The sequence below is a fragment of the Haematobia irritans genome, chromosome 2, assembly GCF_050003625.1.
Source record: "Haematobia irritans isolate KBUSLIRL chromosome 2, ASM5000362v1, whole genome shotgun sequence".
NCBI lineage: Eukaryota > Metazoa > Arthropoda > Insecta > Diptera > Muscidae > Haematobia > Haematobia irritans.
In genome coordinates this window covers 9,858,481-9,871,151 of record NC_134398.1, presented here as the reverse complement: position 1 = coordinate 9,871,151, position 12,671 = coordinate 9,858,481, and the positions used below count along the sequence as shown (strand labels likewise).

The window sequence follows — 12,671 nt, the reverse complement described above, 5'->3', positions numbered from 1 at the left end:
TTAAAAATATTCTCTTGGGAAGATCCGCGAAGTATGGAAGGGGGCTATTCCCCATTTGGAGCGCTTTTTTCACAAAGTGAAAAAATATATAGTGCTATTAATTGAGTAGCTAGAAGTTTTTTTCAAGTGTATGAAAAATATTTGCTTTCAAATAATATTATAGTAATAACAGTAGCAGTAGAAAAATACTATGGAAATGCTATTGTACTATAGTATATTTGTTTTATTACTTATAGAAACAAAAAACAATATTTATGATCAACTGGTCAAGTCTTCCTTCTTTAATGAAGATTAGTAACCGAAATGAATAGCCACCTTCATAAAGACAACGCCACGATTATGAATTCGTTTTACTGCTAATGTAGGCCCCGTGGTTAATTGCTTAGCACGTCCACCTTGCATACAAAGGGCCATGGGTTCAATCCTAGTTTCGACCGAACAATAACATTTTTCAGGGGTGGTTTCTCAGCGTTTCAAAGCTTCTCCTATTGGTTTCACGGTAACGTAAAATGTCGTTCAAACTTGGCTATAGAAAGGAGGACCCTTGTCATGGAATCGGGCCAATAAGTGAGCCCCAAATAACAGGCTGCTGCAATTAAACCTAAGAAGACCTCTCCGTTAATAGAATCAAATCCGAGTTGGTGGTCTAATAGCGATTTCGTTTCTAAAAAAGTGCAACATTTTCAAAATTGCAAAATTCAAACGACTCCCTCAAAGCCTTTGGATTTAGGATCCTTAACAATAAGAACTAGCAATATCTTTAAATTGGCTAAAGGAAAATGAGGAAAACAGTAGTGTAACACCAGAATGTAAAAACAAAGTTATATAAGGCGATGCATAGGAGTAACGATGCAAAAATAGTCTTACCGAGATGAAAAATATCTATAAACAGACAGAATCCGACAATACTCTTTGAATCCCATCTGAATTCACGAACCAAAGAACATTAATCCCCGCTAATTAACTGTTAATGATCATTTTCGGTATTTGTTATTTAGTACAAAAGCTTCCTAAAGCAAACTATTTTGCAAACTATACTATACAAACACGTTTTATGTTTTAAGAAAATAAAAACATCTTATTTTATATTACTTTTTATAAGATTATTATTTTATAGTAAAATAATAAGGTTTCATTTTCAATCATTTTGATGTTAAGCAAATGATTGCTATTACTGACGACAAATTCATTATCATAGGTTGATAAATTAGGCATCGGCTTCGGCTTGGAGCTTAGCCACATAAGCGGCCTTGTGTGCAGCAACCTTAGTTTTACGTTGCTCGTTAGTGAGTTTCTTAGCATTCCACCTCTTCTTCTTGATGCCGCTCTTTTGTACCTTCTTATGGGTAGGATCGGCACGAATAGCTTGGTGGGCTTTTTTGTAGATTTCTTCAAGCTAAAAACATAAGAAAGAAAAATATATGAATTATAAAAAAACTATTGTATAATAATTCTTAAGGTATAGCAACAAAATTATAAATCAAAATATACAAAATTATAGATGATCAGGAAATTGATCGATGTCATAACAATTGTTGATTTGATGGCGTAGGTGGGTACATTCAGATTCGTATTCTTTAGGAATATATTTGTACAACCATACAAGGAAATTTAACCCATTGAAAAGTGGTCATATTTCGAACAGAGGTTCTAACTTCTATGTGGTCCATTTTTGGCACAGCCAGCGTCGTGGGTTACAAGACACAGCAGTAATTTTAGAAATGGACGTGTTTTCGTTTTCTTGCGAGAGTATTACTTATAACCGATGGGCATAAATGCCTTCTGACAAATTCGAAGCAGCTCTATTAACAAATGAGAATATTTGCGGACATCGCGAAACCACATCCCAAAATGGAACCGATATTGTGGGTACTTGGCCCATATAATGAAAGAATCCCATTCTGCTGATTTGAAGAGCATCGAATAATAAAAAGGGCAGCACAGCACATAAATTCTTATGAAAATCAAAACTAAAACAGGTTAATTACAAATATCCTCCAAATTATGACGAACTTTCAAACACTGTCCCTGTATTGTGTAGTATTCAATGAAAATTTTAAGGAAAGTAAATTTTGAAGCATTTTAAACTTTGCGCCAATATCAAAACATTACTTCTGGCGTTTAAGGAAATTGTTTTGAGTCCTGGTTTACTACACTTCGGAAATTATGTTTCCAATTGAATTATCTGGATATTCTGTAACGTTATGTTACGAGACGATGAATATAGATCTCGCAAAATGCCTTCTACTCCCACCATAGTAAAAAAGTTCTGAATTGCCAAAATTCTTTTTTACAAAGGTCTCTTGATTGATTTGTACAACCATAACAGGAAATGTAGCCCATTAAGGGGTTACATTTCGAACAGAGGTTCTTATTTTAATGTGGTCCACTTTTGGCACAGCAGTGTCGTGGATTACAAGACATAGCGGTAATTTTAGAAATGGACGTCATTTCGGGAGCTTCAATCATAAATTAAAAAATACTTACATCATCAGCACGGATTCCCAATTTGATGTAACGGCTGAATTGGCGTTTGAAGCTTTCCTCGTCTTCTTCTTCCAAGGTACGCATGTAATCGGCAACATGTTGACCAAAGATGTGAGCACGATGGACATCAGCGTTGAAGCTCTTGTTTTCAGCGGAATAACCGGGGAAACGCTTAACGGAATGGGGGATATTCAAACCACCATCAACAGCACCCTTCATGGCACCGAACACACGAGCACCTGTGGTGGTACGTGCCAAACCAACATCCAAATAACAACGGAAGGCACCAGGACCATCGTTGACTGGTTCAACATTGTATTCTTCACCAGTGACTTCGGTGCAACCACCATACAAGGAGTCCAAACCCAATTTGTTCAAGATACGACGAGCAACCAACAAACCTGTGCAGTAAGCGGCAGCATAGTTGGTCAAACCAACCTAGAAATGTAACAATATTTGAGATTATTTGAGATCATAACCTTATGCTTTTGTATACATACCTTAATACCGTATTTGGGCAATTCATGGGAATAAGCAGCGCATACAATACGATCTCCTTCAATGCGGGAGAATGCGATTTGTACGGTAATGTCTTTGTTGGACAAACGTACAATCAAGCGGTATTTGGGTGTGTTGTATTTGTTCTTGTCTTGGAAGATCAAACGTTTACGGGCATAGTAATCGGTTTTACCCTCACGACGCCTGCGGAATTTGACTTGGTAGCGCTTGAAGTACTGCTTGTTCTTGACTACTTTGACGAAACCCTAAAATGATTTGGAAACACAGTTTTAGTTAACAATAACACAAATCAAATTTATCCGGTATTCAACATCACAACAGATCACACTTTTTCTTTCGCATCTTTGAATATTTGCTTCACACACACTGATTAACTATTTTGGCGAGTTCTTCTTAGTTATAGTTCACAGAAATTTTCTTTACTATTTATTACCATTTCACTTTTTTTAGGTTAACAACACCGACGTTGAAAATACGCGATGTTCTTCACACGTAGGTGAAAAAAGAAAAGAAAGATGGTGTTGTTGTTTTGACACTACAAAGGAAATCGACCAAACGTCAATAATAAACTACAGCCAACTTCAGAGTGTTCAACCTTCTTTAAAACCGTAAAGGCCGGTATGCACCTCTAGCGAAAAATTTCATTCCCATAAGAAATGCATTGCTATTTATGCTAACGAAATTTTCGGTAGCGTTTAATTTCGTAAGCTGGTACGCACCTCTAATGAAAATAACAGGGTTGTCAAAAGCATATTTTGGCAGCAAACATTTAATTTATTACAATCATTGTGTGCGTAAAAGTTTTAAAAGGTCTGTAAATAATAAACAATTTATTTGAGGAATATTTGGAACATATATTAACAATTTTTAAAAGCGATTAGCTGGTTTAAAATTTGTGTTCACAGCCCTGTTTTTTTTTTTTTTGTTGTAGACTTAAATAAATTTTTGCTACCGAAAATTTCGCTAGAGGTGCATACCGGCCTTAATACCGACAAACATTTCGGTTGGTTCTACAACCATACACAAATTTTGTTTTGTTTTATGGTAATTTTTGGGTCAAGGCCGGTATGCACCTCCAGCGAAAAATTTCATTCCCATAAGAAATGCATTGCTATTTATGCTAACGAAATTTTCGGTAGCGTTCAATTTCGTAAGCTGGTACGCACCTCTAATGAAAATAACAGGGTTGTCAAAAGCATATTTTGGCAGCAAACATTTAATTTATTACAATCATTGTGTGCGTAAAAGTTTTAAAGGGTCTGTAAATAATAAAAAATTTATTTGAGGAATATTTGGAACATATATTAACAATTTTTAAAAGCGATTAGCTGGTTTAAAATTTGTGTACACAGCCCTGTTTTTTTGTTGTTGTAGACTTAAATAAATTTTTGCTACCGAAAATTTCGCTAGAGGTGCATACCGGCCTTCAACAAAAAAAAAATTACGAAAACATAAGGGGAAAGATCCTTACTTGATTAGTTTGATTGTTTCAAAATAGGCACATAACAAAACCTACTCTAACAACCTTTTAATTTAGTACAAAAAGGAGTAGGTTCGATTTCAATTAATACCCTGCCAGCATTTCAAAGTTCCATTTCAACCTCATCGTTACCACAGACTCGTAAATGTCACTTCAACCATCATGAAAAGGTACATCAAAAAGTACATACATGTATTTTGCCATCACTACTTTTACAAAAGCCATTTTATTTTTTGTGAAACGCCAAGCGCAACCAGCTTGTTATATTTTAATTAAATTAAAACGAAAATAAAGTTCTGAAAACAGATTATACGCTTAAAATTGTGAAAGGTATATTGGTGAACAATTTGGTGATTTTCCAAATGGAATAAAGTGATTGTTTTTCAGATATTTTACAGACACGCTGCCTCCATGGAATAAAAACACTGGTTGATAGACGCAGCAACATCTAACTCGCTACTTGTAACTCAACATCATCATTAATGCCAAAAATTATGTTAAATGTAATGTGATAGTGGTATAAATTTTATATTTTTAAGAATTTGTAAATGTTTAATCAAATTAATAAATATCTAAACAAACGTGTTTTACTCGACCACAATGATTCTTTTACAACTATCTTAAAATGCACTTTTTCTGATTGTTTGGAGGGTCCCTTATTGGCGTCGTTCTAAATTGATCTATAAAGGCACCTAATAATTGCACTCATGCGAAACATTTTTGTAGTAACTTGGCGTGGTACAACTTCTCAATAGTGACGGCGCTTTTCCGACGAGTTTTTGATGTCGTATATGATTGTTTTCGACGTAGTGGGGATTCTCAAAAGAGTCCCCAAATTCAAAAAATGTTGGCAGGGTATTATACCTAGTTATTAAGTTTTTCTACTTTTTTATGTTTTAAAATAGGTTTGTAGTTTTATTGTAATTTATTTTATATTGGCCATTTGCGACTTCAAATTACAAAATAAAGTTTTATTAAATTAAATTAAAAAAGTTGTTAGCCTACGAGAGTTTTCAACTTGCGATAATGAAATATTCATGCCACCCAATCAGAAGCCACTACCCTGCCAACATTTTTGGAATTTGGGGACTCTTTTGAGAATCCCCACTACGTCGAAAACAATCATATACGACATCAAAAACTCGTCGGAAAAGCGCCGTCACTATTGAGAAGTTGTACCACGCCAAGTTACTACAAAAATGTTTCGCATGAGTGCAATTATTAGGTGCCTTTATAGATCAATTTAGAACGACGCCAATAAGGGACCCTCCAAACAATCAGAAAAAGTGCATTTTAAGATAGTTGTAAAAGAATCATTGTGGTCGATTAAAACACGTTTGTTTAGATATTTATTAATTTGATTAAACATTTACAAATTCCTAAAAATATAACATTTATACCACTATCACATTACATTTAACATAATTTTTGGCATTAATGATGATTTTGAGTTATGCGCTTTACAGACTATCAGTTATTCCGGACGGAATGTCGGTGTTTGTAAAGAATCTTACAGTGTGTCGGATCGATACGACTTGTCGGCGATGACTAAATAATCGGTAAATGTGTTATCGATCCCATAAACATGCAGCAGTATCGATTATGCCTTCGGACTTAACTTATAATGTGCACAATGTATGGGATATGTTCGACACGAGCACTGTCGTCCGGAATAACTGATAGTCTGTAAAGCGCATTACAAGTAGCGAGTTACATGTTGCTGCGTCTATCAACCAGTGTTTTTATTCCATGGAGGCAGCGTGTCTGTAAAATATCTGAAAAACAATCACTTTATTCCATTTGGAAAATTACCAAATTGTTCACCAATATACCTTTCACAATTTTAAGCGTATAATCTATGTTTTCAGAACTTTATTTTCGTTTTTATTTAATTAAAATATAACAAGCTGGTTGCGCTTGGCGTTTCACAGAAAAAATGGCTTTTTTAACAGTAGGGATGGCAAATTACTTGCATGTACTTTTTGATGTACCTTTTCATGATGGTTGAAGTGACATTTACGAGTCTGTGGTAACGATGAGGTTGAAATGGAACTTTGAAATGCTGGCAGGGTAGTACCATTTACCTCGTTGTTTTCTCTTAATAATAACTTTTACAAAATTGCGCAACACTCTTATTCGCTGGATCGACATCTTAGAGTCCTTGAATTGATTAAATATGTGAAAATAAGTAAATAAAATAGGATATTTTACGGAATAATTTCGATACCGGTATATCTAATGAACAAACAAAAATACTGAAAACAATTACAAAGTTTTGAATATGCGAACGAAACTGACTTTAGACGTCTATACATTTCTGGTAGGGCTGTCATCCGGGATAAATCTCGTCCCGAAATCCCGGGATTTTTGGGACGGGATTAATCCCGAATCCCGGGATATTTTATTTTTATACCGGGATTGTTCGGGATCCCGAAAAACTAATTCCAATTTGTTTAGTTGGTGGCTCTTTGGTATTATTTATTAATAAATTGGAGTATTTATTCAGAGCAAACGGCCCTTAGATTTCATACCCAACAAATTGGGTTAATAAACAATGTTCATTAAATATTTTAATTTTGTTTTTTTTTCTTGATATTTTTCAATTCAGCAATTTCTAATTGGTTTTTAATTAAATCTTATGTTCTTTTATTTTTTTTTTGTTAATAAAATTGAATTAAACTAAATTGGTTTATGTACAACAATTTTTTGGCGCTGTAGATTGTTATTGCATAAAATATTTAAAGAATCTCGAAACATTTCGGGATGTCGATAAAAATTCCGGGATTCTATATTTTGAAATCCCTATTTCCGGGATTTATAAAAATTTTACCCGAATGACAGCCCTAATTTGTAGGTCTAAAGGTGAGTATTAAGTTCGAGTTTAAGGTGGGTACTATGTTCGGTTTTCGAGTTGAAAATCACTTTATTTTCGCGATTACTTTTCCTGAAATAATCAAAATTATAAATTAACTGCCTGTTCGTGGAATTTTCGTTCGCCTCGAGACGAACGATTCGTCAAAAATCCCATGATGATATCTCGAAAACCAGAGTATGTGGAAGACCAATTGTTTCGGTGTTTGATAGTAAATTATAAATAAAGAGTTCATGACAAATATCAGCATTTTCTAGCAAATATATCTAAAGATATTTTAGTTTGAATCTAGACGAACGATTCGTCTCGAGTCGATTTTGTGTTTCATGAACAGGCAGTAAAACCAAAATATTCCTGTAAAGTCTTGCCGAAATCTAGGGGAACAAGAAACTGCGCATCAATTGAATTAATTTATCTGCTTCATATTGAACTGTTTTAATAAAGTAACCGCGAAAATTTCAATTTATTATAACTTGATGGGGAAAAGCCCAATGCAAATTTTCACAAAGTTTGTATTCCTTAAAATGGATTATTCAAGAAAAGTAATCGTGAAAAAAATGACGTTTATAGCGGCTAAACTCGAACTTAATACCCACCTTAAGCTATTATTTTGCAGTAGTACCTTTGAAATGATATCGCCCACCGATCACCGTTATTGTTGTGTTTGCCTAGATATGTTGTTGGTGGATTAAACGACGTAACGTAGCATTTGCACGACGTGACTTAGATCTATGGAATCGATTCGTTCGTTGTTTTCGTGGGAAGGTTCGATGGGAATACTAACAAATTAACAATACAATCTTATAATGGGGAACGAAGGAAGTAAATTAAAAGGTTTGGTGACAGACACAAATGCCATAGAAGCAAATGATTTCTGGACTCTTTATAATGCTATTGCCTCCACGACGAGCAATGAAGAAGGAAAACAATATTTATCAATTTTTCAAGGCGAATCTGTTGTTACTGGCCAATTATGGTTAGCACAGGGGCCAATGGAAAGGGCTATCCGGGTAAGTAAAGTTTATACAACGTGCATGCCCGCATGACGTACAAATAGTATGGATTCAATGGCAGTTTCGACCAAACACCAAAAAGTTTTTCAGCGGTGGTTATCTTCTCTCAGTAATGCTGGCAACATTTCTTAGTATTTCAAATAGTCTCTAAGTGGTTTCGCCGCAATGTGAAACGCCATTTGAACTTGGTTATAAAAAGGTGGACCATTGCCATTGAGCTAAACACGGAATCGGGTTACACTCAGTTATAAGAGAGAAGTTCACTTATGTGGTATTACAATGGACTGAATAGCTTAAGAGAGACTGAAACATCGTGCTGCCATTATACCCAACCAAACATAAAATAGAATGTGCCAAATTTGGAGTCTCACCATTTCTTTTGTTCTTTTTGTAGAATCTGATGATATATAGACATCCTTATATATTGAAATACATATGTACATGGGAACAAGGTGGCCAAAAACATTTAGCCACAGAACGTGTATTACCTCTAAGCCAACAATTGAAGCAACAATCAGATATTCAGATATGTCTAGGTCTACGAACAATACTTTGCAGTCTAATATTTTTAATTGAAAAGGTAAGAATGCCATTGAACGTATTTCTCAGTGATATTTATATGTACTATATTCCTTCTTTAGGCTATGGCTCGACATTTGAATATATGCATTGATTCCATTTATGTAACTGCCGAAACAGGTAGTTGGCGTTTGGCCGGGTTCGAATATGTGTGGAAGCAGAAAGATGTTACAAAAACACTACTTGATTTTGCCAGTAGTTACCGTTATAAACATGCCATTGATCCTGATGAGGCCAAGGAACAAAACTTCGAAGCCATTGAACAATATGCATTTGCCACTTTGTGCGAAGAAATTCTTGCAAAACAATCTGAGAATCGGAAAAAGTCTCCGGCATCAGCTCCAATACCTCATGTTGAGGAATTCATTGATTACTGTGCCACTCACCTGAAACATAAAAATACACAAATGAGACCAAAACTTTCAGCAGTTCTACTCCATCCATATTTTAATCATGAATTTGTGCTTATCCATGCCTTTCTCTTCGAGTTGCCTCTGAAAAATAACAATGAAAAACAGGAATTCTTCACAGGCCTTATAGATCGTTTACGTTACTTTGATGAAGAGATTGTGGGAGCTCAATTTGCTGGCGATTTGTTATCTCGCATGGTCTTATTGGATACCACTGCACAATTGTGTGTGACACCATATGTTTTGCGCACGAAAACGGACCACTCTTCAGCCCTATTTTCTGGGCCAACATACTCTAAATATATAATGCCCCATATATTGAAAATGTTTCGCCTTAGGGACGCCCAAATACGTTTAATTCTCCTTGAGTATTTTATGGAATTTGTAAGATTACTCAGTAAAGAGGATTTGCAAGAGCATATCTTGCCCCATTTGGCAATTGGTATGCAAGATACGAATGATGTTCTGGTTGCGAAAACATTACGCTGCATGGCTGATTTAACGCCCATATTAGGTGCATCCACTGTGTTGGGAGGTGAAAGAAAACGACTGTTTTCCGACGGAAGACCCCAAGCCGCCGTATCCGACTGCACTGCGCATTGGGTAGAACCAAGGTCTATCACTCCCGTACTAGGGGAAAATGATGATAGTCCCATTATGGTTTCAGGAAGTCCAATTCTCGACAACCTTTTGAGTAAAAGTAACAGTTTTTCGTCCTTATCACAAACTGGTAACTTGGAGACATATGAACACACTATGCCACCACGTTTAAGTCCTGACGGTGGGGAAGATGTTAAAAGTCCCATTTTGCAAGACGTCTCCAATAAGGAAGAGAAAGCAAGTTTAAGTGATGTGGCCAATCAAAAAGATGAATCTGAAGGTAAGTCCATACACAACGATATTGACGATGATGACGATCAATGGTCCGATTGGGAGAACGACGATCATAATCATACTGAAGAACCTGACGTCATGGAAAATGATGATCAAGCCATAAATGAAGAAATTGAACAGAAGTTAATATCATCAGAAAATAATAGCAAAGCAGCAGCATCCTTATTATATAACACATTGCCATCTCAAAATTCATTGAGCGATTCCTATCGAACTGCACAATCAACAAATTCCTCTTCACATTCCTCTTTGAAACCATCTGCAATTTTACCCGTCACCGACGACCTAGCGTGCCTTGATATTCAAGTGCAGAAAATATCTTCAAATTGTCCCGAAAGTTCAGAGTTTGACTTCTTCAAGGATATGGAACCAGTCATCGAAACCACAAAGAAAACATCACAACTAGCTCCACCAACTAGCTATAAATGGCTGGAAACCGAGCCGATAACAGTAGACTCGTCCAGATTCGCTGCGGAGGCAGATGTTGGCAATGATTTTGGTGGATGGCAAGTAGAGGATGATGATGTTGAAGGTCTTGAGGATTTTGTGTCAACTTCTGAAAAAACCAATGTTTAGTATTTATTGAACATTCTATACAACCTAATTTTTGTGGGAATATAAATAAGTCTTATATGTATATTTCTTTTAATTAGTATTATTTTTATTGTTAAATTAATATTTTTAGTTTCTTTTTTCAAAAGCAACTGATGTATAGATGATGAATGTTTGAAAATATGGAAGTTGTGGGGGGGGATGTCTTTGTGCAAATTTGTTTTATTATTGTCAACTATTGTAATTCTTATATTTCGTGATGCGATTAAGGGTATACAAATTAACATATTTATATTGTTTTAGCAAATTGTTTAATATTTCCATATACAAATTACCACGAAATAAAATTTGTGAAAATCATAGACATCTGTCATTTACAATGTTGTTTTTAAAACGGTCACCGTAAAGTTAGATGTGATTACGAATTTGTCTGAATTAACATACCTGTAGGGAATTTTATGGTTGAGCATAGTCTTCTATTGTTATGATTACAATGTCTCCTATAAACTCGGCACAATACCAAACAAGGCGTATTTGTTTTTTAAGGACATCAAATCTGTGTGTTCAATATATTTTGTTCAGTGCAGAAGACTTAGGTAGTCAAATCTGGAGACCGGGTTATATGTGGACTATACTTAAAACTGGTCCAATATAGCATATTTGCACCTTCACGAAATAGTCATTGTAGTCACAATAGTTTTTTTTATTTTGTTTTTTTGCTTACTTTTATGACATGAACTAAAAAATGAGAAAAAAATGTTTCATACAAATAAAGTACTCAATTTTTTTAAATTCGGAATTCGCCTCTAAAGGTGGGTATTAAGTTCGAGTTTAGCCGCTAAAATCGCAATTTTTCACGATTACTTTTCTTAATTAATCCACTTTAAAGACTACAAACTTTGTGAAAACTTGCTTTGAGCTATTCCCCAACAAGTTATAATAAAATTTGCAACAAATATGTATAATTTTATGCATTTTTTTTACTGATTTAGTTTTCACTTTAGCGATTTTAGCGGCTAAACTCGAACTTAATACCCCCCTTAATAGTTCATATTCTTTCTAAATGAGTTATAGAACAATGTTCGAAATGTTATGTTGCGCTGCAACACTGTTGCGCAACTTTTTAATTGTTGCACCGCTCTTGCCAATCAGATGTTAAGTGCTTGTCTTATTTTTTTTAAATTGCGAAAACGCGAAAACATTGGAAATATTTAATACATTTGTGAGTTATGATGATTATCCGCCAAGCGCGTCAAAACTGTGTTATTTGTTGAATAAATTCCTTTAAGTATGGAAAGCGCAATTTATTGCCGCAAGAAGTTTGCAGAAAGATATGAAAAATTCCAAAAATTTGAAAAATATTGCTATAACTATTAATTACCTCCAGCGAAAAATTGAGAAAGAAATATTGGAAATATTCCGAAATAATTAACAAAAACAAATACCGCGTGATTTTTAGTGCGTTTGCGCAACATATACTATTTGATTGTTGCTCTAGAACACATGACGTTTGTAGTGTTGCAATTACGAATCTCAGCAAAAACTCTCATTACCCGGTGATCTTGTAGGTAAGCCTGTTTAAAAATTAATAACCACTTTTTAATTGGCATCTCTCCGGATTACATTTACATACGCATGTCCTAGGAGGAAAGTACTTTTCCCCAGGCATACCTTTAACCATGAAATAATTAGTGCTTTTAAAGCATGTAATCTCCTATTCGTAGGGCTTAAATCTACTTTAGTACAAGAGGTCCGATTGGTCCATTTTTTTTGGCCAGCGTATAGACTTTTCGATTCTAAACACAAAATGTAATATACCACTATTTGTCGTGGGCTCGCGTTAGCCCACTTTGCACTCTGTCCAT

The 12,671-nt window shown here is 35.0% G+C and overlaps 2 protein-coding genes and 1 long non-coding RNA gene across 3 annotated transcripts; 2 read left to right on the top strand and 1 right to left on the bottom strand.

Moving 5' to 3' along the window:
* Positions 1–1,050: 1,050 nt before the first annotated feature.
* On the bottom strand, positions 1,051–3,598 carry RpL5 (ribosomal protein L5). Its single transcript, XM_075293303.1, has 4 exons — positions 3,440–3,598; positions 2,988–3,251; positions 2,488–2,925; positions 1,051–1,396 (listed from the first exon to the last, which is right to left on the bottom strand). The coding sequence occupies exons 1-4, from the start codon at positions 3,440–3,442 to the stop codon at positions 1,208–1,210; spliced, it is 894 nt and encodes a 297-aa protein (XP_075149418.1). The 5' UTR covers positions 3,443–3,598; the 3' UTR covers positions 1,051–1,207.
* A 983-nt stretch (positions 3,599–4,581) lies between these two features.
* LOC142226806 (uncharacterized) lies at positions 4,582–5,087 on the top strand. The gene is made up of 2 exons (XR_012719754.1): positions 4,582–4,816; positions 4,874–5,087. It is a non-coding gene; the product is annotated as an uncharacterized LOC142226806 (long non-coding RNA).
* Positions 5,088–8,086: 2,999 nt separating this feature from the next.
* Positions 8,087–11,168, top strand: LOC142223408 (protein-associating with the carboxyl-terminal domain of ezrin). Its single transcript, XM_075293302.1, has 3 exons — positions 8,087–8,368; positions 8,766–8,951; positions 9,013–11,168. The coding sequence occupies exons 1-3, from the start codon at positions 8,165–8,167 to the stop codon at positions 10,828–10,830; spliced, it is 2,208 nt and encodes a 735-aa protein (XP_075149417.1). The 5' UTR covers positions 8,087–8,164; the 3' UTR covers positions 10,831–11,168.
* The last annotated feature ends 1,503 nt before the right edge of the window (positions 11,169–12,671 follow it).

Excerpts from the sequence above, each read along its gene's own strand:
- LOC142223408 (XM_075293302.1), top strand. The coding sequence starts at position 8,165 with ATGGGGAACGAAGGAAGTAAATTAAAAGGTTTGGTGACAGACACAAAT. Across the intron at positions 8,369-8,765 it reads CAATGGAAAGGGCTATCCGG|AATCTGATGATATATAGACA; the intron begins GTAAGTAAAGTT and ends TTCTTTTTGTAG. Across the intron at positions 8,952-9,012 it reads TAATATTTTTAATTGAAAAG|GCTATGGCTCGACATTTGAA; the intron begins GTAAGAATGCCA and ends TTCCTTCTTTAG.
- RpL5 (XM_075293303.1), bottom strand. Across the intron at positions 2,926-2,987 it reads TGCCCAAATACGGTATTAAG|GTTGGTTTGACCAACTATGC; the intron begins GTATGTATACAA and ends TTACATTTCTAG. Across the intron at positions 1,397-2,487 it reads TGGGAATCCGTGCTGATGAT|CTTGAAGAAATCTACAAAAA; the intron begins GTAAGTATTTTT and ends TTATGTTTTTAG.